The sequence below is a fragment of the Lycium barbarum genome, chromosome 5 (assembly GCF_019175385.1).
Source record: "Lycium barbarum isolate Lr01 chromosome 5, ASM1917538v2, whole genome shotgun sequence".
NCBI lineage: Eukaryota > Viridiplantae > Streptophyta > Magnoliopsida > Solanales > Solanaceae > Lycium > Lycium barbarum.
The window spans coordinates 142523273-142549476 of NC_083341.1; the positions used below are offsets into that span (position 1 = coordinate 142523273).

General features: G+C 35.3%; 2 protein-coding genes across 10 annotated transcripts; one reads left to right on the forward strand and one right to left on the reverse strand.

The window, feature by feature from the left end:
• Positions 1–679: 679 nt before the first annotated feature.
• Positions 680–11332, reverse strand: LOC132642024 (pentatricopeptide repeat-containing protein At2g26790, mitochondrial). 8 transcript variants are annotated; one of them, XM_060359249.1, is made up of 10 exons: positions 8459–11332; positions 7616–7737; positions 5995–6116; positions 5010–5135; positions 4850–4870; positions 4661–4748; positions 4459–4554; positions 4223–4289; positions 2307–2412; positions 680–1593 (listed from the first exon to the last, which is right to left on the reverse strand). In XM_060359249.1, the coding sequence occupies exons 1-2, from the start codon at positions 10930–10932 to the stop codon at positions 7731–7733; spliced, it is 2481 nt and encodes an 826-aa protein (XP_060215232.1). In that variant the 5' UTR covers positions 10933–11332; the 3' UTR covers positions 680–1593; positions 2307–2412; positions 4223–4289; positions 4459–4554; positions 4661–4748; positions 4850–4870; positions 5010–5135; positions 5995–6116; positions 7616–7730. The 8 variants fall into 8 exon arrangements, with proteins under 8 accessions (XP_060215232.1, XP_060215230.1, XP_060215228.1 ...); XM_060359247.1 differs by having other exon boundaries at positions 680–1337; positions 1419–1593; positions 4661–4870; XM_060359245.1 differs by adding an exon at positions 2795–2920 and having other exon boundaries at positions 4661–4870.
• Positions 11333–13387: 2055 nt separating this feature from the next.
• Positions 13388–23524, forward strand: LOC132642025 (uncharacterized). 2 transcript variants are annotated; one of them, XM_060359254.1, is made up of 8 exons: positions 13388–13601; positions 16134–16170; positions 17215–17313; positions 17913–17942; positions 18121–18222; positions 21683–21790; positions 22847–22901; positions 23061–23524. In XM_060359254.1, the coding sequence occupies exons 3-8, from the start codon at positions 17222–17224 to the stop codon at positions 23112–23114; spliced, it is 441 nt and encodes a 146-aa protein (XP_060215237.1). In that variant the 5' UTR covers positions 13388–13601; positions 16134–16170; positions 17215–17221; the 3' UTR covers positions 23115–23524. The 2 variants fall into 2 exon arrangements, with proteins under 2 accessions (XP_060215237.1, XP_060215236.1); XM_060359253.1 differs by lacking the exon at positions 16134–16170 and having other exon boundaries at positions 13390–13601.
• The last annotated feature ends 2680 nt before the right edge of the window (positions 23525–26204 follow it).

Below are 26204 nucleotides of genomic sequence, written 5' to 3' on the forward strand. Positions count from 1 at the left end.
GGAAGAACTATTGATGTACATGATATGCATACTTTACAAATCAAATAAAAAAAACTAGGAACATATTGCTAATAATTGTTACTATGTACTAAAGGCAGATCATAGATAATTTTTAATGACTACATCCCAAACTAATTAGCTTCACATATTCAATTCAAGACAGATCTTTGATGGTCGGCAGCTAAAATGCTAATGGTCCATGCTCATAGTCCACTCCTTGGAGATTATTAGATCTATGTTTTTATTTATAAAGACTAAGCAAATATTATTTCAATTAGATTTGAAATAGTATCAGATTGCGACATGAAAGTAAGCTTTCCTGGAATGATAATATTTTTGTTTTTACGCAACTAATTTAATTATTTCCTCTACAGATTTGAGGTTTTATCAGATGATGCAGCTGGGAAGATGTATGATGTATTTTAAGCACTGTTGAAATATTTTTGAACTTTGTAATTGACAGTACATTTTTTCCATAATCAAAATTGTCTCCCGAATATATTATAGTTACCAGAATTCACTGTAATTAGTGCTGATTGCTATTGATGCATTAATTCATGAACATTTTATCCACGAACCAAACAACTCAAAACATGTTTCCTTTTTACTCACTCTATTTGCAGATGTAAGAGCAGAAAATTAAATTCGCAAAAACTAACATATCCATATCTAAGTAACATTTTGAAACAGAATTCAAGCTTTTGAATAAATATCACAAGATCCAGTCATTCATACACAAAGAGTTGGCCCCTATAGTGAACATTTGTCACCAGAATACGTCCATCTAACTAGCTAATTAGGGAGAATTAGCTCTAGAATGTGTTAGAAGACTTTCATCCAAGCCCAAAGTCTTGAAAAATACAAAATAGTTCATATGTATAAATAACATGTTTTGCCCAAATTAGAAACAAATTTGATTTTGCTTCCCTCCCAAAGCTCCCGATTTTCCCCTCTTTCAGCTCCATTTCCTGCGCGAATTCCAGTCCCCAAATCGGAGAAGCACTCCCTCAACGACAGAAAATAACTCCAATTCAGACACTGTGCTCCCTAATTCTCATAAATCTCATTTTCCCATTGCTCTATTAGCTCACCTTCATCACTGTCATTCCCCATGATCGACTTCGAAGAGGATGATTCTTATTTCCGACATTGGAGGTCGTTTTGGGAGTACATTCTCTTGGGAAGTCACTGCAACATTCGACTTGCTCAGCTGACAAGTGGGTAAGAGCTCTCTCCAGTTGCTTTGTCATTCTGAAGATTTGATTCCAGTCCTGGGAATGAGTCCATTCCGTCGTGCTCTTGATCACCAACACTAAAGCCTGCCCTGACCTGCTGGGCTAGGTGACCAAGTCACCAAGTTAGCACCACTCGTCGCCTCTGTACCAAAAACAAATGTGCTACGCTACCCAGCGCCTTACCTTATCTTCCGGTGTTCGTCAAAAGCAAAGACTTATAGCCTGTTTGGCCAAGCTTATTTTTCTCCAATGCTTATTTTTCTAGAAAAGTGCTTACTTTAAAAAATCTGGACTCTTCTTCTGACAAACAAAATCCATTGCTGTTTTACGATTCCTGGAATATATGTTCCATTGCCTCCTGGATAAAACATGAGAATGTGATCATGCTATAGATATGCATACATTTGCATTTAAATGGGAAGCAGAGAAGAAAAACATGCAAAAGAATGCAACTCCGGTATACGAACTGTTTCTCATCCTGTGACAACTACTATTGGTAGAACAATAATGTCATGATAAAAGCTACATCCTCCGTTCCAATTTACGTGAGATACTTACTAATGACTCGTAACTAAACTTGACAAAACCAATATTTAAAGAGAAATGCTAGCTATCCAAATCCATTTACATAAAAAACCTCAAAGCTCCGATACCATCTATAGCATTTGACCGGATCATTTTGATGAAATTGACTAAACCACAGTGAATTTGATATTTGTGAATTTGAGTACACCATAATTAATCTCCATGAAGGAAATGAGTGTACTTACAACTTTACGAATGGAATAAGGAATGCAGAATTTATATCAAGCTGAAGCAATAGTCAGACGAAGAAAAAGAAACATCAAGCTGAAGTTACTGTCACATAAAGAAAGGATCTTGAATTTATTGGGCAAGAATATTGGTACATAAGCAGATTTCTTCAGTGGATATAGAAAGAGAAAAATGGGTGTTGAGAGCAAGAATATTTAGTAATGTAGAAGAAAGCCAGTCAGATTGTTTGTCAAATCCTACACATACTGCTCAGCATGTCATGGTTTAATATGGACGAGGAAATAAGAGTTGACTTACGTCGGTGGAGAGAAAAAGGGAGTTAGCTCTTCCTCTGAATTGCGGTAGTAGATATTGCTACCTCCACTTAAATCATTTGAGAAGGAAAAAGTATCAAATCACCAATCTATAGAAGGAAAAACGAAATGATCAGCAAAAGAAAAGAGAATCCATATACCACGTTGAACACCATCCAATATTCAGTCTAGGAAAACACGTAATACACAATAAACTGCAAACTGGAAAGCACTAAATTTAATGATTCTCACATTAAGACTTAATAGTAATGAAGTCTTAACATCTACGAAGATAACAAGCATTTGAGGGTTATCCAGCACTATATGAAATTGAAGTCCGAATAAAGACTCGGGAATATCGGAACATAGCACAAGAATAACTTCCAGATATATCACCTTGAGATTAATGCAAATGATGGATGTTGTCAATGCCAATAAGCCATTTGCGATGTTCTAATAAATAAAAGACGTGTATATTTCTAACCCACTGACCCGAGATTAGAAAGATGCGGAAGAAAAAGGAAGAGACCCCATCAAAATATGGAACTTGCAATAGACCGCCGGAATAACAGCTAAAGCTATCACCAGCAACAAAAGTGGCTCTATTGGTCGGATTTTCTGAAGTCAAAGGTTAATAAGAACAAGAATAATAAGAAACTTTAAATTAACTTCTTAACAGACAGGAAACATAGTCAGTATCCACAAATGATACATATGGATTTACTCGAGGAAGCAACAACCATCAGAAGACATGTATAGAGGCACAGAGTTCATAAAGCAATAAAATTTAGAATATGAATTCCCTTGGAAATCTACTACTAATAATAATAATGATGATGATAACAACAACAACAACAATAATAATAAGGAAAGAAAAGGAAGAGACAGACATGACATGTACTATAAGTGAAATGTAGTGCGGTGCATTGGATAAAGGACGCAAGTAACAAAGTTTAACCAGCTGCAGGGGAGAGCTCAAGGGTCAGTTGAGCTTTCTTGATTAAAAGCAGCTGTAAGTAGCCTGAGTCAGAAGTCATGCATATTACGTAATCGAAGTGTTGTAACTCAAAAATAAGTACACAAGGAGGTTGGTAACCCATTTTAACCAGCTGTGATACTTCTTTTTTTTTTTTTTATACATTACAGAAGTCTGACACTACCCTCCCCCAATAATTTACTTTGATAAATGACCGCTGCCCTGCTTAATGCAGCTGAAAGAGTAGAGCTTAAGCACCAACACTACGAGATATTTCAAGCAGCCAAAGACATGACGTGTCTAGCAGCTACTCTAGCTGAAAATTGTTTGTTCTATAATGATCCCACTTCTAATAAACCATTTGTTCTTAGTGTTACTCTCATCCCTTACCGTGTGGACTCTGGCGTAAGTATTTTTCGTCTTTTACATAGTCAGCAAGTATCAACTTCCGAATTCTTTAAAGACTAAAACAAAACAGAACTTTAGGTAAGTGGCCCATCTTAATCAGCTGCAGGTGACAAGGACTTTTAACTTCCAACCTTCATAGGTTCTGCCTGTCAATGAAGTTACTTGATCATGAGCAGCTAAGCAATGCCTAATTTAGAAGTCATCCAATTCCATAAACAGAACAAAAAAATTCCACCATTTGCAGCTCAAAGTTAAAAAACTACCAAGCTTTACTTGGAAAGTGTTCACACAGAAACAAATCATAGAATAATTTCACAGAAATCTCCGGAAAGTAAGTTTGAAAAGCAAGAAAAGAGAGAACAACAGTGAAAGGAGAGCACAATATAACCTATATAACTACATGAAGTATCATATCAGTTAAAGTACCTCCAATCAATATTTGGAACTTCATAATACATTGCGAGAGGGAGAGAGTGGTGTGGGTGAAAGTTAAAAACTGAAAAGAAAGAAAAAAAGACACTTTGTGCAAGCCTCACCGTTCAGAAAAGAAACCAACTCACAAGTGGCATAGACTTCCCAAATTGTTGAGCCGCCACTCAGCACCTGAAAATATTAAGTGTCAAGCTGGTAATAGAAAAAACAGGTCAGAAAGATGCAAAACAATAGACAGCGTAGCCGGGAATGAGGAAAGATATCATCAAGCGTGGATGCCCTATTGAGCAGTGTCAAATACCCGAAAGCGGGGGGAGGGGGGAGGAAAATCCAAGCTTACCCACTAGAGCTGTAAAGAAATTCTGAAATATATCAACATGAGACCCTCTCTGTTGGTCCATTTAATACTGGAGGAATTAGAGGGTTGGTGAAATATCTGCAAAAGGGAGCAACACCTAAAAATTAGATTAAGAGCTCAAAGATATTAAAAACTCTCTCGGAAAATAGAATGAAACAGAAATTGATCCGGATATATTTCTTACATAGTTTTCTTTTCTTGATTACTGAGATTTCTGTTGTTTCCAGTTTCCAAATTTGGTAGCTAATGGGCCCATCCTCTACCCTTATCCTCTAAAATAAAGGACTCAGTTCACCAGCTAGGATTCAAACTTGTGATGTGCGCCTACCACATATACGAGCAAGAAAAGGGATTATTGGAAAACAGGACATACCACTCATGCAAGTACATCATCCTGCAATTTGTGAAAGTCAGGACATCTGATTAGAACCATGGGAAGAAAATCTAATCAGAATCATAGCAGTTAGCATACACTTAACCTAGAGAGAGAATACTATATGAATATATAAATGAAAAAGGAGGGGAACAATCACCATGATCAAAAAGCTCTCCTGGTAAACTAGTGGAATTCGTCCGTCTTCCTTGCTTTCCATCAACAGCATCAAACGTCCGCATCCATTCGGAAGAGTCCAGCCAAATAATACAATTAAAAGGGAACTCTAGCAGAAGAGTAACCCAAAAGATTTCATGATACGAAAGCCATTCAGAAGAAGGAACATGAAATGTACAGTTTCGAGAAATAGCTTTTACTACCAAAGTGCAGCACCGAAGGCGAATCTAAATTCACAGATAACAAATATTTTGGTTCATTCGACAGTTCCCCAATACTAGGCACAAAAGTAGAGGCTGATTTGCTCTGAGATGATCTCAAACTTGCATAATTCAAACGCCATACTATATGCAAAAATAATACTCTTATGTGAATATGTGTATGATAATCTTTTATTCATAAGTTATCTCGTGTATAGCTGAATTCCTTGTGAACACTTAAATTGGTATTCATAAGTTATCTCGTATATAGCAAAGTGTTATGGTACTTTATGTGATATGTGTATGACATAAACCCAAAATCAAACCAAATTCCCAATCAAAATATACTTGTAGGCCATATGTGTAGTCAAACTACCCGAGTTAGGTTGACCAAATCCGGCGTGGATTCCACACCCATGTCAAGGTTCACGTTTTATCCTAGTTGAACCCTTTTCTTTTTTTTCAAGTTGAACCTATTAATTCAATCTTGAACGTACCGACAAAGCCCTAAACTTATCAACAAAAAAAATCTCATTATGTGCATTAGGAAAGGGGAATTTCAAGATCCCAGATCTTCGAAGACTAGCACAGAGGAGGCAGGCTATATGAATGATCACACAAGTAAAGCCTTTAATCTCTATTTTCAATCTCAAAATGGCAAAGAAAACTTCTTACAATTGGAAGAGCACCAAACAAGTAAACATAAATGGGACAGAGCCAAGTGGCCATCTGATATCATCTGCAAAGATGTATGTTGAATTCTTTTACCTGATTTTCAAGCCTCAAGATGACAGCACTGCTTGCATAGTTACGTCAGGACCACCAACTCTTTTCTTTCCCATATTACCTCGCCATGTTATCTTCACACTCAAATGAATATTTATCATCTCCTGCACAAAACAATGATTTGATGATTGTTCAACAAGAAAATCCAGAAACACAACTTAAACACAAAAACCCTCTATCATGCAACAATTTGTGCCTCGCCGAAACTACACTACGTAACCTGCAGTCCTAAGATCAAAAACAGATACTCCCTCCATTTCAATTTGTTTGTCTTACTCTCTATTTTTGTCCGTTTAAAAAGAATGTCACTTTCTATATTTAGAGTTCTTTACACCCAACATCCTACTTGGCATATTTAATACCACAAGATTCAAAGGGCGTTTTAGTACATTACACACATCTTTAGTTTAAGACCACAAGATTCAAAAGTCTTCTTTATTTTTCTGAAACTCCATGCGGAATCAAACTAAGACAAACAAATTGAAACGGAGGGAGTAATTGTCAAGTCCCGGTTTAGGCCTTGCCAAAACTGGGCTGCATACTGCTGGATTCAAACTGAGGCACGATACCCCAGAAAAACACAAAAAAAAAAACAAAAAAAAAAACAAAGGAGGAGATTTGCAGGGAATGAAGAAAGGACCCATCTCCCTAGTCCAAGAGACCAACCAAATAATACAATCAAAAGGGAACTCCAGCAGAAGAGTTAAAAGAAGATCTCATATTACTAAATATCAGAAGAAGGAATATGAAATGTACAGTTTTGAGAAATAGCTTTTACTACCAAAGAGCAACACCGAAGATGAATCTTTAATTCACAGATGACAAATATACATCCAACAGTACCCCAATCCTACGCACAAACCTAGTGGCTGAGTTGCTCTGAGATGATCTCAATGTTGCATAATTCAAGCGTCATATTACATGCAAGAATAAAACTAAAGTGAACTAAAGCCAAACTTAATGGACATCTTCCCTATTAGAAAACAAAACTTACGACCTCAAAACATGCTGGGAACAAGAGGCAAACCTTGTATCAAGTAAAATCCCAGTCATAAGAAATGAAATGTTTGATTAATTAGAAATTTTAAAAGATATTCTTTTAAAGGTTTGACTTTTGGAGAATATTTTATCCACTTTATAGAATACACTGTTATCTCAGTTCTATTTTTATCATTCATAACACCATAAGCTTTTTATACCACAGGACTGAATTAATATAATAAGCTTCATGTTTATACAAGTTGAGCCTCTTTTTTCTCCAAGTCAATCCTGTTAATTCAATCTTGAACATACTGACAAGCCCTAAGTTATCAAATTTCTTTCACATATGTGCATTCGGAACGGGAAATTTCAACACATCTTTGAAGAGAGTAGCACAGAGGAGGCAGGAGAGATGAAAGATCACACAAGTGCAGCCTTTAATCTCTAAGTTCAGCATCAAAATGGCCAAAAAAGAAAACTTTGGGGATGCGAAGAATATCTGATACTACTTTCAAACCATCACACGGATTTCGAAACATTCGGTAGAGCACTAAACATAAATGGGACAGAGCCATGTGGCCATCTGATATCATCTGCAAAGATGTATGTTGAATTCTTTTACCTGATTTTCAAGCCTCAAGATGACAGCACTGCTTGCATAGTTACGTCAGGACCACCAACTCTTTTCTTTCCCATATTACCTCGCCATGTTATCTTCACACTCAAATGAATATTTATCATCTCCTGCACAAAACAATGACTTGGTGATTGTTCAACAATAAAATGCAGAAACACAACTTAAACACAAAGACCCTCTATCATGCAACAATTTGTGCCTCGCCGAAACTACGCTACATAACCTGCAGTCTTAAGATCAAAAACAGATACTCCCTCCATTTCAATTTGTTTGTCTTACTTTCTATTTTTGTCCATTTAAAAAGGAATGTCACTACACCCAACAGCCTACATGGCATATTTAAGACCACAAGACTCAAAGGGCATGTTAGTACATTACACACATCTTTAGTTTAAGACCACAAGATTCAAAACAACAACAACAACCCAGTGAAATCCCACAACGTGGGGTCTGGGGAGGGTAGAGTGTACGCAGACCTTACTCCTACTAAGGTAGGACGGCTGTTTCCGAAAGACCCTCGGCTCAAAGACCACAAGATTCAAAAGTCTTCTTCATTTTCTTAAACTTCGTACCGAGTCAAACTAAGACAAACAAATTGAAATGGAGGGAGTAAGTGTCAAGCCCCAGTTTAGGCCTTGCCGAAACTAGGCTTCATACTGCTGGATTCAAACTGACGCGTGATACCCCCAAAAAACACACACACACACAAAAAAAAAAAAAAAAAAAAAGAGTAAAGGAGGAGATATTGCAGAAAATGAATAAACGACCGTATCTCCCTAGTTCCTACCAATCAAGTAAAAATGACTAAATGTAATGTGTTGAAGATACCTTTTGGCTGAGTTATTGTTATGCCTAAGGTGCAACTTTTTGGCCTTTATGATGCCATGATGTAATGCTGAGATGGTATGGCTATCTGGTTGTATTCCCTTTCTCCACATCTCATTCACGAGGTCTTCAGCCATCTCAACATGTCCTTGCTTACAATAGCCACATATCAGAGCTGTGTATGTAACACTATCAGGTTCTAAACCTCTATCAATCATTTCAGTGAAAAGGCGAACAGCGTCATCAATATTGTCTGATTTACAATGACTATCAATCAAAACAGTGTAGCAAATAACATCAGCTGTTAATTCCATCTCGTTCATTTCACTCCAAAAAACTGACGGATCCACCTTTTCCCCAATATTCCTCCTCCTTGTATCTGATGACAATCGATCTCTTTTTAAATTCTTAGAATGCCCATCAAGCATAACTGTATAAGTGATAACATCAGGAGAAATGCCCATTTTCTTCATATCATCAAAAAGATAAAGGGCTTCCTGCAAGTGATTCACCCTGCAATAACCATTTAACATCATAGTATAAATGACCACGTCAGGTGTTAATCCTCTCCAAGCCATATTATCAAACACCCACCTGGCCCTTTTCATATCTCCAGCACTACATAAGGAAGCTATTAGTTTGCTATACATTATTTTACAAGTGTCATCACCAAAAGCCAACACTATCTCGAACAACTTTAACGCTTTTCCATATTCACCTTCGAGACATAGGCTACTCAGAAGCTTCAAACGAGATTTCCTTTTAATTAAAACACCTTCTTTTGAGATTCTAACAAAAAGCTCATACGCATCTTTTGTGTTGCCTAATTCACAATACCCATTCACCATGGCAGCATAATTTTCAACAGATATATTCTCCAAACTATTGAAAAAAAATTTAGCCTCTTCTACATAACCTCCAATGCATAAGCCCTCAATGATCACATTATGTGTTACAGAAGTTGGCGTCAACCTATGTCCCTTCATATGGTCCAAAAGGTGAAGTGCCTCTTTAACACGGCCATTTTTAGAAAATCCACCAGCAAGCACATTATAAGTAATGACATCAGGTTTCAAGCCTTTTTCTATCATTTCTTCAAATAATTCCAATGCATCTAAAACTTTTCCATGGAGGCAATACCCATTTATTAAAGTAGTGTAATGCACGATGTCGGGTGTCATCCTCTTGTCCTTCATCTCATCAAGCAACTTCTCAGCCTCTTCAAACCTACCGAGTTTACACAAAGCATCAAGTACACCATTATACGCCACCTCATCAAGGAAAATACCTTTCTTCTTAAACATACTAAACTGATCAACGGCATCACATGCCTTGCCGTTTTTGCACAAGCACTGAAGAATTAAGCTAGCAATCACACAATTACTTTTTATACCCCTTATTTCCATATTGTCATGGAAAGCCAGAGCTTTAGAAATATTCCCCGTATTGCAGTAACCATTAATTATAGCCCCATAAGAAAAGGCATCAGGGACTATTCCTTGCTCCTCCATGTCAAGCAGCACCATTTCTGCCTCTTGCAACTTTTTCTCATTAACAAACCCACGAATTACAGCAGTATAGGGATACACATTAAGATGTACATTTATCCCTTTCCAAGCCCGCAATAAATCATAAGCCAAGTCCGATCTACCATACGAGCAAAGCCCTTCAATGTAAGTAGCATAAGTAAACTCGTTAGGAGTTTCACCAGCTTTCTCCATTTCCTCAAATACACCAACTGCTTCTTCTAAATTACCTTTTCTACATAACGCCTTAATCACAATCCCATAAGTATACACATTCGGAGTCACCGAAATCCACTTCAACTGTTTATAAACCGCCACGGACATATCTACTTTCCCACACTCAACAAGACGATTCATGAGATAATTACACGACAACACACTCAACCCAAAACCACACCTTTTCATCTGGAACAAAATATCGATAGCTTCATCAAACATCCTTAAACTAGCATAAGTCTTAACCAATGCATCTAAAGCCCGAACCAACGAATTAGGTCCCTCGGCATTCAACCCCTCGACTAATTCCTCAAACAAATCTTTAACTTCAAAACCCAAACCTTTCTTTCCCTTATTTATAACCTCTAAAAACAAAGAATCCAACTTCATATCCATACCCCAATAACAAAACATCCTAATCATAGCCATATAAGTTTGAATATCATGTTTAAATCCACCTTCTTTCAACTGACGAAAAAATAATAAAGCATCATTAGGTTCTTCTCTTAAACTGTTAAGCATTTCAGTAACCCAATATGAATTTACCTCAACAGTATTGTTGGTGGTTAATTCAGTATTGTTTTTCATTTGGGTATTTACATTTTGTTCATCTGAACTATAATCTTGAAAATATGGACTTAATTGAGCTACAGAATAAACTGATTTAAATCTAATAAATTGTGTGTTCTTGAATATGTTTCTGTAAGAAGCTAACCTTATTGTTGGAACCAACATGGAAAATATTCAGACATGCATTTGATTTGATTGTACTTTGGTTTCTTTTCTTTCTTTCTTTCTTTATGTGTGTGTGTGACAAAAGTAGTAGGAGCAAATGGTGTTACTCTTAAACCCTAAACCCTATTTATATATGGATAGTTCAAAAGAGTTGGAGTTGCTGACCCAGGAGAAATAAGGGGGAATTTTGTATTTTATTTTTATTTTTATTTTTTGTGTGTGTTTTTATATAGTGGAGTGTTTGGTATGACGGAAAATGTTTTTCCAGAAAATATTGTTTTGAAAATTAAGTGATTTTTTTATTATTTTTTGTGTATTTAGTACGGAAGCTGAAAAATGTAATTTTAATGTATATATTCAAACGCTATAAGATTTTTAAATTTGGAGTGCAACTTCTAGGGATAGGCGGGAGAAGGTTGGCGGTTGGGTTAGAGCAGGTAGGGGGTAGGGGTATGTGGCGTAGGGAGGAGGTGGAGTAGGTGGGGTAGGTTGGGGGTAAGGGTGGGTGAGGAGGGGGTCTAGCGGGTGGAGTAGGGTAGGTGGGGGGTTGGGCGGATAGTGCGGATGGGTTAGGGAATGCGTTGGTATGTTTTTATTGATCCGTTCTCTTAAAATTTTTAAAGAAAATATTTTTTTATAGTTCGAGAAAAATATTTAGTGCAACCAAATAAGGAAAATAGAAAAATATTTTTGCCATAATAAAAATCTTTTAGTATTTAGCGATTATAACACTAATATACTTATAAAATTTGTACTCTTGAGTTCTAAGTAAGAAATCTAATTTGCAATGTGTATAAATCTCCTTGTGGTCCGGTCCTTTCCTGGATCCCGCGCATATCAAGAGTTTAGTCCGAACTGCCCATTAATGTGTAAAATGTATAGTTTACCAGAAGTATGTTGAGTTAAAAATGTTGAAAATCACGTAACAAGTTATAGTAATACACAAATAAAATCTTGCATTACCAAAACAAACATGTTTAGCAAGACCATTAACAAACATGTCACTTTAAAATAACTTTAAACTCGACATATATATACTGAAAGCCTAACATGATAATATAAAATTTGTAACATTTTTTTAAATGTCACGTGAACTTATACGGAACCGGTACAATAAATTTGATTTTAGTGACAAATGTTTTATTAATAAAATATCTTATTTCGTGATTGTATATCTTTTTGACGAAAGATATTTTGTCAAAATCATTCATAGTCACAGCTCACAACATAGGTCACTAAATATAAATAAGAATGATTAAATATTCATGGCTAAAATAATGTTGTATTAGAGACATTTTATTTTTGTCCCAAAATGTATCAAATAAATTACGAACTTGTTCATCGCAAAAGCTCAATTATTTTGTGGTTAAAAGTGGCTTCCCGCCACTAAATAGACTTTTAATGCAAATGAAATAAATTTGCCACTAAATTTTTTCTTTATTGACAATTTTTATTATCTTTAAATAATGTTATAGTATCACAAAAATAAAGCCGATTTGAGTAAATTTTACCTTTTATAAACAAAAAAGTTAAAAAAACTCGCCCTTAATGCTAAAAGGTTAAATCATTTCATACTAATTTTATTTGTAGACAGTTTACTAATTCTAACTTAACATATAAAATTATAAATGGTGCAATAAATTTTCTCATAATAGAATATAACATATTTTGCTTTTCAAGGCCCTGTGGTGAAAAATCTCTAAATTCTTGCCATGTTACGGGTGCTCCTCAAGGCTCAAAATATGTAAAGATGATATAAGAATGTATCCTAATTTTTATTTAAATTCATCCAAAAATGTGGCAAATACACCCTACGCCCAGCTACATGGCCACTCTCATAAGCTCCCCATTAAGACGGTGTTTGGATTGACTCATTTTAAGTGCTAATTGGCTTTTAATCTCTTTTCTAGTTTTTGTATGTTGGAGAAAGATAAAAAATATTTTTAAACACTTACTTTTAAGCTAAAAAAGTATAAAATAAGTCAAAAGCTAAAAGTTGAGTATTCTCAACTTATAACTTTTAGCTTGTATATTACTTTTAAAAAGCCAATTCAAACACCCACTAATCCTGGTTCTTCTCGTTAGCTGCTTTGGTGAGGCTGCGTGGCTTAGTTCCACGTAAACACTTAATAGGCGTTTGGCCATAGAAACCTAAAACTTTTTCAATTTTTTTTTGGAATTTTGAAGTTGGAGTTGTGTTTGGCTATAATTTTTGCAAATAGTTTTTTTTTTTTTTGTTGAAATGTACTTTTTCAACAAGGTTTTGATTGTGAAAAACAAGTTTTTCTTGTTTAAAAAAAAAAATCCGAAAAAAGGTGAATAATTTTTATGACCAAACGGGTCCTTAGATTTTGCCTCTTGCTCTTTTTGTCTCTTTTTATTTTATTTTTTATCTTCATGTTCAATTTTCTCAAATATTTGAAGTTATTATAATTCTTAAACCTTCCAAAGACTACAAAACCTGAGAATATATCACTCAAATCATTATTAGGTCATTAATCACACAAATAGGACATGAATCTTTTCACTAAAAAAAATAGCACAAGTTGGTAAAAATGCCAACTTACCAAAAATAGCATTAAAGTAACAAAAAGAGTGGCAGTTGCTATTTTTGAAACAAAAACCAAACTAACACAAACACTCACCCACGCTTCTCAGGCAAAATTCAGGTAAGTTTCTCCTATCATTCTGTTTTGAATACTATGTGGTAGCTTATACGAAATAAAAATTCATGCCATGAGTGAAGTCTTGAGTAGTTTCTTTGATGCTTAAGTTTGGTGAAGGTTAGGGCACTTCAAAATTGTTGTTTTGATGAGAAATAGAAGATGTGCACATAAGGTGTTTGTGTTTTTGCCTAAATGAATGTGGTCAAGTAGGAGTATTTCAAGCTTCGATTATTATTAGTAATTGGTGATTTGGGACTCAAAATTGTCTTGTTTCTTGTTCCCCCATGAGCCAAAAATTTGAATACTACATGTTGGTGGTAGCTTATATACAACAAAAACAACATACCCAGTAAAATCCCACCAGGTGGGGTCTGAGGAGGGTAGAGTGTATTCGGACCTTACCTCTACCTTTTGACGGGTAGGGAGGCTGTTTCCGATAGACATTGGTGGTAGCTTATATGAATTAAATATTCATGCTATAGGTGAAGTCTTGAGTTGCCCATTGTTGTTCTACCGTTGTTTGTTTGATGTTTAAGTTTGGGAAAGGTTAGGGCACTTTAAGAAGTTGTTTTGATAAGAGATAGAACATGTGCACATAAGGTGTTTGTGTTTTTGCTTAAATGAATGTGGTCAAGAATGAGTATTTCAAACTTCAATAGTGATTAGTAATGGTGATTTGGGACTCAAAACTATCTTGTTTCTTGTTCCCCCATGTGCCAAAATTTTGAATATTACATGTTGGTGGTTGCTTATATGAATTAAATATTCATGCCATGAGTGAAGTCTTGAGTAGCCCATTGTTTCTTTTATGCTTTAAGTTTGGGGAAGGTTAGGGCACTTTAAAAAAAAATTTTGAGAAGAAATAGAAGATGTGCATAAATGGTGTTTGTGTTTTTGCGTAAATGAATGTGATCAAGAATGAGTATTTCAAACTTCAATAGTGATTAGTAATTGTTGATTTGGGACTCAAAATTGTCTGGTTTCTTGTACCTCATGTGCTAAAAATGATGTTTGCTTTCTTGGTTAAAGTAATTGATGATTTGGGACTCAAAATTGTCTTGTTTCTATGATTGAGTCTTGTAAGTTTAAGGGTGAAATATTGGTTAAAGTACCTGCCCCGGGGCTAGTCTGAGGTCTTTATTTTTGGGGTTTGCTTAATTGCTTTTGACTGAACTTTTTTAAGATGATTTCGATGAATAAAATTGGTAATGTCCAATCCTACTCCTCGAAAAGAAGTGTAGCACGGTTGTAGCAATAATAAACCCAACAAAGATTGGGGTCGATCCCTCGAGGAGTGCGTGTGGGTTAAAGTGTCCAAGAGTTTGTGATTTTGGGAATTCCTTAAGTAATCCAAATAAACAAGTGATTGAGCAATTACTACTAAAGCTTGACTATTACACTAAGCTAGGGCTTTTAATAAACACTTAGAATGCAAGAAAAATGGAGTTGTTTTTTTATAATGAGAAGGACCCGGGTTATAACCTCAATATGGCATAGTTAGTTCATGAGCATAAGCATCTTGCCTAAATACTTTGAATTAGTGATTATGATCCAATTGTTAATTACCCACTAGAATTTTCCAATTCTAGCAAGCTTATCCCTAGGAGTCTTTCCAAACCCAAAGGAATGCATTAAAACTCAATTGAATATGACTCAAGTATAAATCTCCCTATTCCTAGTTTGATTTTATTAATCAAGCTTCATTAATTCCTTAATAAGCTCAAATGGTAGCTACTTGTTAAACAGTCAATCCAATTTCCACTTTTCCAAGTAAGAAATAGACCTACAAGGGTCTAATATAGTGTTTGTAACCACCAAATTAACAATGAAGCATATAAACAAGTAGACCAAGTGATAATAAGAAAGATAATCAAAACACCAATTCACATTGATGCCATAAGTGTTTACAACCCAAGCTAATTAACTTAGCTACTCAACTAGAAATAGAAAATAAAAGATGAAATGCTAGGATAAACATAATTAAAGACTAAAAAAGTAAGAACATGCAAGCTCTATGGTGCAAAATCTCCAAATCCTTGCAAAGTTAGCTATTACTGCTCCTTAAGGCTCAAAAGATGCAAAGATGATATAAGAAAGTGCCCTAGTTTCTATTAAACTTGTTTAAAAAATGTGGCAAAAACACCCCTACGCCCAACTACGTGGCCAGTGGCCACTCCCAGAAGCTCCCCATTGATCTCCATTCTTCTCCTTGGCAGCGTGGGCGGCCACGCAGCCCATTCAGATTTTGCCTCTTGCACTTTTAGCCCCTTTTTCTTCTATTTTTGGCCTTCATGTCCAATTTTCTCAAGTATTTGAAGCTATTCCAATGCTTAAGCTTTCCAAAGGCTCCAAAACGTTAAATTATATTATTCAAACCGTTGTTAGTCCATTAATCAGACAAATGGGGCATGAATTTATCACTAAAAAGTAGCACAAATTGGCAAAAACGTCAACTTATCATCCATTCAGCCACCACTCTGTTTTACTCCTCACAAAACCCTAGCTGAACACTAAACAGTTGCCTCAATTTCTCAGGTTGCCGTAAAATTCAATACAAAATCGGTGACTTCTTGTAAGTTCTGCTTAATTTCTGCATCTTTTTTCTAGATTTCCTAGTTTACTTGCCGTACACTACGTTTCGTTCTGGCAGGGGAGGAGGGGTTGTGAATGACTGAAATACCAAAAATAGAAGTTTGTCTAGCTTAGTAACTTTGTATTTATTCTGATTTCTATGATTTGAATACATTATAGTTGTAGAACGCAATAAGGGAAAAGAAAGTTAGAAAAAATGAGGGGAAAAAAAGAAGCACCCATGGGTGTAGCTTAGCAGTAACTAAGACCATGGGATCGTGGTTTGAATCCTCGAGATAAAAAAAAAAAAAAAAAAAAAACTAGTTAATTTCTTCCTATCCGTCTAAGCTTTAGTGGCTGAGTGGTAATTGTACTGGTAGGAGGATACACTATCCAATGAACGAATCAAGGTGACCAGAACACCACTATTCCACTATTATTGAAAAGAGTAAAAAATTAGGAAGAAGAAAAAGAACAGAGGAATGGTCGAAGGAAGGAGGGAAGGAAAAAAACGCAGAAAAGATCTCCCACTTTCTGTTTGTTTCACCATGCTTCATCAGTCTATAATGGCTCTTTAAACTCTAAGAATAGCAGTAACTAAGACCATGGGATCGTGGTTTGAATCCTCGAGATAAAAAAAAAAAAAAAAAAACTAGTTAATTTCTTCCTATCCGTCTAAGCTTTAGTGGCTGAGTGGTAATTGTACTGGTAGGAGGATACACTATCCAATGAACGAATCAAGGTGACCAGAACACCACTATTCCACTATTATTGAAAAGAGTAAAAAATTAGGAAGAAGAAAAAGAACAGAGGAATGGTCGAAGGAAGGAGGGAAGGAAAAAAACGCAGAAAAGATCTCCCACTTTCTGTTTGTTTCACCATGCTTCATCAGTCTATAATGGCTCTTTAAACTCTAAGAAGGGAAATTAGGTTCTAATGGGACTTTTATCTCTCTCCGGATGCTTGAGTCTCATTTCTTAATTTTTTCTAGTTTATCTTTGATGGGATGCTTAAGTTTTTTCTTGCACATTTTATCTTGTAACAGGATTGAAATGGACACTATTAAACAAGAGAAAGTAAGGAGATTTGAGGAGTTCGTTGATCGCCGTCTGAAACCAGATCTTGTTCACGCAATTGCTCAACGGTTGTAACAAATATATCATTATAGTTACTTCAGTTTGCCTGAATTCGTATTCTATTATATGTATCTCTATTTGTTTTGTGGACTTCTTTTCTTCACCATTTACTGTTCCCTATCCTTGAATGACAAAAATGTTTTTGAGCTTTAACACTTTTCTTACTAATGGGAAATGGATCTTTGATGACCTATAGTTAAAATTATCTTTCAAGAATATTCTTGTTTTGTTGGTACTTAAACTTATTTAGCTTGCTCCTTTAAAATCATAGTAGTAAAAATTACGGGTGGTTTTTCAAAACTTATTTGCCACATTGTATTAATGACCAAATTGTGCAGTTATAAAAATCAACTACGTATTATTCTTGTCCTGGTGGAATTTTGGTCATCAAATTAAGGCTTCACTGCTCAATGTTGTACTAGCAAGTTTTAACATTTTACTGTATGAAGAACGGCGATATCCAAACTATTGCATATGAAGTAATGGAATGGTTTAAACACAACATCGCTGATGTTACCTATTTATGAGAAAAGATGTAAATTTTCTGCACAGATCTTATGATGACCTAACTTTTTTCATTTTGTTCCCTTTCACTTTATGGCTGCAGGGACAAGGTCTTTGAGCAACAAAAGATTTTGTATCCTTCTCATGTCATTATATCGTTACATTAAAAACATATGGTTGGATCATTCTTTCAGTCTTTTGGACTTTTAATAGTAGTTTGCAGGCATGTAGTTTGAATTGTTTAATTGCTCTTATGAACTTTATCGTTTGAATGAGGTCTGTGAAGTTTTCTTAACCTTATCTTTTTATAGCTCTGATTTAAGAAGTAATATAGAGAATTTGGAGAAGAACAGTGTAACTAATCTCAGGACGTTGGTTAATCTTGGCTCTGAAGTATACATGCAAGCTGATGTGTAAGTCTTTCTTATCTTTATTTAAATGTTAGCAGAAAATTGTTGAATATGTCAAAGTTATGTGATATCTGCTTTTAACTTTTTGTTTTGGAGACTGGTAACATGTATATTTGTATATATATATATTAAACCTGCATCATAACAGTGCAGCCATACTTATAAAAACCCCACCATGCTTAGGACTACTGCTTCACAAGGAACCTATCATATCAACTAGTGATTCAGCCTCCTCTACATAGTTTTCTTTACACCAAAAGTGAAACAAAATGACACATTTCATCTTGATTGTCTGCACCGAACCGCATTTGTCTTCAAAAACTCTATTGATCCTCTCCTTCCAAATTATCCACCAACTAACAGCTGGAACAAGTTTCCACCAACTCTTTTGTCTAACTGCTCCCCCCTTATAGTTCCAGCACAATAGCTCACAGCTGGTTGCCGGCATAGTCCAACTTAGTCCTATCACGTTCAAGAAAAGTTGCCACAATTGTATAGTGAAAGGACAATGTAGAAATAAATGAGAGTTACTTTCTCTGGCTGCATCACACAGAACACATCTAGTGCATAGATGATAATCCCTTCTCCTTAAGTTTTCCTGGGTGAGATATGCTTCTCTTGTTACCAGTCGAGAAACATGAAACCTTATAAGGAGCCTTAGTCTTCCAAATGAATTTCCATGGCCACTGATCAGATTGTGTGTATTGCCTAAGCTGATAATTGTATGGTGATTTGACAGTAAAGACACCATTATTGCCATGTTGCCAGCACAAAGAGTCTTCAGATTCTTTAAAACCTTGAAATTGTTTCAAGGTCTTGAATATTCCACAGCTCTTTCCAATTCCCAGTCATGTAGTAATCTTCTGAAAGTAATATTCCATCCATGTACTCCTTTAGCTGACTCAAGTTTTGCATCTGGTAGAGTAACAATATTATAGAACTCAGGGAACAAATCTTTTTAAAGAACCATGCCCAAATCAGTTGTCATGCCAAAAGAAAATTTTCCTTCCATTGCCCGCTTTTAAACTGATATTTTCAGCCAGAGATGGCCACAATGATCTAATAGCTCTCCAAACTCCAACTCCAAAGGGGCTATTCACTGTATTAGAGCACCACTCTTCTTCTTGGCCATATTTGTCATGCTCCAACCTCCTCCATAATGCATTGGCCTCCATGTTATATCTCCATAACCACTTCATAAGTAAGCTTTGATTATGGATTTTGAGATCCCTAATGCCAAGTCCTCCATCCTTCTTACTGATGATGAGACATTCCCATTTAACCAAACGGATTGCTTTCTTTTCTTTGTTGCCTTGCCAACTGAAATTTCTCCTCAAGGAATCCATTCTTTTCAGAACATTAGATGGGATAGGAAACAAAGACATAACATATGTGGGGAGGGCATCCAGTACACTGTTGACTAAAATGACTCTGCCGCCCAATGATAAATACTGCTTCTTCCAAATAGCAAGCCTCTTTTCACACCTTTCCAAAACACCATTCCAAATTTCCAGAGCTTTACTTTTTGCACCCAAGGAGAGTCCTAGGTGGTGGGTAAGGCTCCCACCTCACACCCTAGAATTTCTGCTAGCACTTGAATATTATCCACTTTATTGACTGGAAAAAGCATACTCTTATTCCAGTTAACATGTAGCCCTGATACTGCTTAAAAAATCACCAAAATAGATCTCAAATATTCCACCTGGTTGATATCTGCATCACAGAAAACCAGTGAATCATCTGCATATAGTAAATGCGTGATCTCAGTGCCATTGTTCCCCCCAACTACAGCTCTAAACCCCTTCACAAAACCCCTGTCCTTTGCTACCTGAAACATCTGATTTATACCCTCCATGGTAATGCGAAAGAGGAAAGGTGAAAGATGAAAGAGGGTCACCCTGCCTCAAACTTCTTTCTAAGGAAAAAAAAAAAAACCTTCTGTTGAACCATTCACCAATACTGAAAATTTTACTGTCTTTATGCAGAAAGAAATCCATTTAATCCACTTCACCCCAAAATCCATGCCTTTTAGAACTTTAAGGAGATAGTTCCAATTAACGTGGTCATATGCCTTCTCAATATCAAGTTTGCATAATATGCCTGCTTTCTGTCCTTTAAGTCTAGAATCAACACATTCTTAGAATCAACACATTCATTTGCTAACAAAGCTATCCATAATTTGTCTGCCTATATGAAAGCCATTTGGTGTCCAGTTACCAACTTGTTGATCACTCTCTTAAGCCTCTCTGTGAGCAACTTAGAGATGATTTTATACACACTCCCAATTAAACCAATGGGTCTGAAATCTTTTAGTCTATTGGCACCATTCTTCTTAGGGATTAATGCAATATAAGTTGCATTAAAGCTCTTTTCAAAGAATTCACTTCTATGGAAATTCCTAACAGTGTTCGTCAGATCCTCTTTCACAATCTCCCAGCAGCAATGGAAAACCCCCATAGAATAGCCATATGGACCCGGAGCTTTGTCAGCCGGACATGATTTCAGACAGTTGAGCACCACTTATTCTTCAAAGTCTCCCTGTAGCCAAACATTTTCCTCTTCAGTAACTCTGAACTCTCCTTGTAAATTGAAACTAGGTCTCCAAGATTCTGTCTCAGAGTAAAGTTTCTGATAGAAATCCACAATTTCTCCCTTAATTATTTGTGGATCAGTGATGGTATCTCCCTGCACTTCTAGACTGTCAATGTGGTTGTTATGACTATTAGCCATCCTCTGAAAGAACTTAGTGTTCTTATCTCCTTGCTTCAGCCATAGAATTCGAGATCTTTGTCTCCATGAGATTTCCTCATTTTTTGCCATTTCATGATATTCCATTTGTAAACTTGCTTTCAAAACTAGTTCATCTTCTGTTAAGGTTCTTTGCTCCTGTATGGAATCCATAGAGTTGATTTTGTATAGGATATCTGCTTTCTTGACCTTCAGATTCCCCCCATTTGAAGCACTCCACTCCTTCAGTTTTAATTTCAGGAACCTCAGTTTGCAGGCCAGAATATAATCTGTTCTACCTGATTCTTCACAAGATGTCCACCATTCCTCCATCCTTTCCTTGAAACCTGCAACTTCCATCCACCAATTCTCAAATTTAAAATATGATTTTGCGAAATCCCATTCTCCACACTTCAAGGATACAGGACAATGATCAGAGATAATCCTTGGTAATACAGATTGTTTGGTCTTGCTGAACTTTTCATCCCATTCCGTAGAATGCAAAAATCTATCAATTCTTGAAGAACATTCATAATTATCACCCCTGAACCAGCTGTATTTTCCACCTAGCAGAGTAGGATCCACAAGTTCCAGGTCTTCAATGATTCTGAACATGTATTGACATTTTTTGCTTTCTTTGTCATTTCTAATTGAAAATTTGTATCTTGAAGATTTCTATTACTCCGGTATTTTCGTCCACTGCATATTGATATTTCTCCGTGAGTTAATCCGACAGGCCAGATACAACACGCATATGTGTCGATGTCGGGCTTGGATTTCATGTGGAGTTCACTTGGTCGGAAGCTCTAAATTATATATCAGCAAGGGAGGAGAAAATAGCTAGGTATTACTAATATCTGCTTCTATTAGTAGTGTATTATTTACATTTGAGGGTTTAAGTTCAATTAAAGTTCCTTTCAGAATCTCAAGGATTGTGCAAGTATAACTTGGTCACATGATAAATCCATCTGTTGTTCTTAAGATTTGGAAAAAAAAATTATATGAAATATGAGAATTCAATAAATTGGTCATCTCAATAATAGATCGGACGCCTCAAGGACTATGGAAGAGGATGTAGAGTTAGGATCTCTTTCCTAAAATTAATCACTGGTAAGTTGGCACTTGAATAAATGGAGAAGTGAAGCTTGAGTGCAATTTTGCTGTGCCAAATGCATGTGGAATTGGTATTGTTGAGAAGTTGCATGTTTGGTATAGTTATTTTTACCATCTTTTATGCAATTAAATGAGTAGGCTATGTGGTGCAGTGTCTGCTAGATAGAAGGATATACATGAAACCACGAGGAAATAGTAGTCTTAAAAGTTTTCAAGAAACTCAAGCAGTGAAGGAAAAGTTAAAGCCTTGTTTAAGCATAAATTGGCTACTCTAAGGAATTTGTATAGTAGCCAAAGCTAAAATTTCCTGGCACACATGATACAACCTTAAATACAATTTACTAATATCACAACTCAACTAATAACTCCAAATTATTCTGCTCAATCATGTTTTTATTTTCCAGTTTGGATAAATGTTAATTAGACTGTGCTATGGATTAAAAGATGGGAAATTGTGAGGATGTGAATTTCAGTGTCTAGTAGCTCAGATGTTTGTGCTGTTTTTCCTCCTCCATCTTCTCTATTTTCATTTTGAGTTTCTTGGTATTGGAGCCAACTAGCAGTTCGGCTCTTGCTGGTTTGTTCTGGGGTGGAGGCGAGGTGAGGTGAGGTGAGGGAGGGGTTTGTTTTGAACCTTTTGACACTCAAGAAAGAAAATAAACCTTCTCCACGTGTTTTGTGACTTCATTTTTCCATGTTTTGAGTGGAATCACTCTGTTCAAGCAATGTGCTGAGTCATGTTTCTTGCCTTACACTGAATGTAGATCTTTTGCAATTGAATGTGCAGGCAAATAGAGGAATATACACGTCTGATTGCATCAATTAAGGCCCAGATCAAGATGGTGAGTGGCCTAATTTTTCTCCTTTCCTGCTTCCTACTAAACATATACTTCGGAGGTCTCAGGGACTCACACATAATATCAATTTATGAGAAAGATAAACTGGAGCTTTCTTTTGTGTTCTTTAAGTGATGCATATTTTATGAAAAAACTCGAATGCAGGTTTGTGAAGGGATACGTGAGTTGCTCCAGCTTCCGGCAGAACCAGCTTATTAAGGTGTGCATGTCTTAAATTGCTAAAGGAGAGGGAACATGTCTTAAATTGCTGAAGGAGAGGGAACATGTCTTAAATTGCTAAAGGAGAGAGGATTCGCAGAGACATAGCCCAAAAGTGAAAAATGAAGACAAGATAATCCTCTATCCACTAAAGGAGCTTCATGATGAAGTTGTGCAATTTTTTGTTGAAATAGAAGAATTGTGCAAATTTTCTGTAGTTACGGGTGCAGGTAGTTGATCAAAGTTCTCCATCAACCTTTTGGATTTTGTGATTGCTGCATTAGGTATCAGAATGACTGGGTTTTCTTAATGCTAATTACTGACTGATCAATGGCTCGTAGAGAGTGGAATTGGAACCATACCACCTATTGACATGGTAATATATTTGAGGTCAGTTGTAATTGTGTGTTTCTATGAAGGTTTTATTTTGTTGAGATAAAATAACATGGACATTTAAAGTTGCATATTTTAGTTTTTATTTTCAAATCAATTTTTCTAGTCATCCGTGGATAATAATGTCAATGAGGCGGGATCGCAATCTTACATCCTACATTTGAGAAGTACCTCCCTTTGTTTTTTTTAGTGTTCTCATAGTTATTTGCTTGTTAAACAAAAAAGACCCCAAAAGAGGTACAGTGGTCTAAATCATTTATTGCCTTCAATTAAAGGTTAATAAAAGGAATTCAACTATACTTTGGGGTGTGGCTCTTCCTTGAACTCTAAAAGGAATGTCAACTATGCATCACAAGATCATAATCTATGTCAATTCTTCTTGTTACTTGTGGGGAAAAAGATCTTACAAAGAAAAAGTTGCATAATACTATGAAGTAACATGAAAATTTGAAAGACCTTTGTGGCTCAACCCAAGGTACATCTAAGATCTTCTTTCAAATTCGCTATCATAAAAAATAGAAAAAGTAAATATGATTGTCAATGTTTTACTTATGTGCAATTATAATATAAGAAGCATTCTAATCGGATTAGATTAATATCAACAGAACATTTATCAATTATCATGAAATGATAAATAACTATACGTAATATGAGACATGCGATGTAAATAACAAAAATAGTACTCCCTCCGGATCAAAAAAAGAGTCCACTTAGCCTTTTTTTCTTGGATAAAAAAAAAGAGTTCACTTAGCAAATCAAAAAAGAATTAACCTTATTTTTTCATATTTGCCCCTATTAAGTGTTATATGATCAAATCCCAATGCCTATTCAATTAGGGGTAGTTTAGTCAAATTACCTATTTTTGTCTAGGAGTTAGTATTTTCTTAAAGGGTATGTAAATGGCTAAGTGGACTCTTTTTTTGATCCGGAGGGAGTATCACTCAAATTGTAGTACAAAATCTTATGGATAGTCGATTTACTAGTTGAAAAGGAGTATCCAATAAAAAAGTTCTTCTTAAAAGTTAAGAGTTTCTTTTTGCAATCAATGATGAACAATTATCCAATAATTAAAACAATATCGAAAATAAATTGAAAACTGAAAACAAGATCAAATATAAATATTACTTAGGACCAACGAGTCACAGGATAGGTGCAACCATGCAAGATTTACTTCCAAACGAATAATTTAAACAAAATCTTCTATTTTCTTATTTTGTCATTTTCAACTCTACATATTCCTCTATCAGCACCCATACTTTTTTTATGCTACTGAAACTAACGGAGTACTTCGTATTACTACATCAACGAACTACACAGTGTAGATATATTCTTAGCATCATGTACAATAGGCGTTTGGCCATCAATTTTAAAACCATGGTTTATATTCTTAGCATCATGTACAATCCAACTTAGTAGGCGTTTGGCCACCAATTTTGAAGCCATGGTTTCAAGCTAGCGTTTGGCCATCAATTTTCAATCGTGGTTTGAAACCTGATTTCAAACTATGGTTTGAACCCAAATCATCCAAAAAAATATGGTTTCAACTTTTTTTAAATTCAAAATTTAACCCATAAGTTAATATTTTGTAAAAAAAAAACCCCATAAGTTGGTAAATATTTTTAACAATTACCCCATCAATCATTTACCAATCTCATTAACTTCCACCAACTTTTATTTATGTCTACCAATCTTTAATTTATGTGGGAAGATTATATTAAATAGTAGTTACATTACTATTCATGTTAAATTTTCGATTTTATTGAAGTAAAGTTTGATTAATTGATGTTTCATTTTTTAGAAAAGTCTTCTAGTAGTGTACTAATTTTGTTATAAACTATGATTTGCTCATTTGGTAAGATTGTATAAGAATTGAGAATGTTTTGATAGTTTTCACAATTTGTGGGGGTTTTATGTCTATAAGAGAAAATACAACTTAAAATATTCAAATTGTATGTCCAAACATGGTTTGAAACCAGGTTTCAAACCATGTACAAACGGGGCCTAAGGAAAAACATCTCTCACGAAATCTCCTTAAGCAAAGAAATAGAAAATCTAGCTAAACTATGAGCTATTTTGTCCAAACATCATCCTTTACTAGGGCGACTAGGCGTGGCAAACGGCGGGTCGAGTCGAATATGGGTCAGTCGAAAATGGGTTAAATAAAAAATGGATCAATTATCTGACCCACCCATATTTTACACAGATAATATGGATAACCATATTATCCATGACTTCAAGAATAGTTAGATGGGAAGATAAGTTAAAAACCAAAATAAGCTTAGATTTTAAGACAAAATTAATAAAAAAAATAATAAAAAATAAGAAATAAAATAATAATAATAATAATTTTAAAAATTTTAAAAAATTAAATTTAAATTTTTTTAAAAATATCTAGTCTCTAGAACTTCTATGATGTACTAAGTACTAGTACTAATATAAACGGCATCCGCATATAACAACATCTCTTTATAACAACCAAGTTTTTTCTGAACCGATTTTTTATGTTATATTTCACTTCTCTATAACAGCATTTCACCTATAATAGCAACAACCAACTTTATAACAGTACGCTCTTTGTAAATTAACCCCCCATATAACAGTTATCTTCCTTTTTTGGTAATATAATAATTAACCATCTTCATAAAAATAGAATATCTATGATTACAAATAATAAGTGTAGAAATTTTAACCAAATAT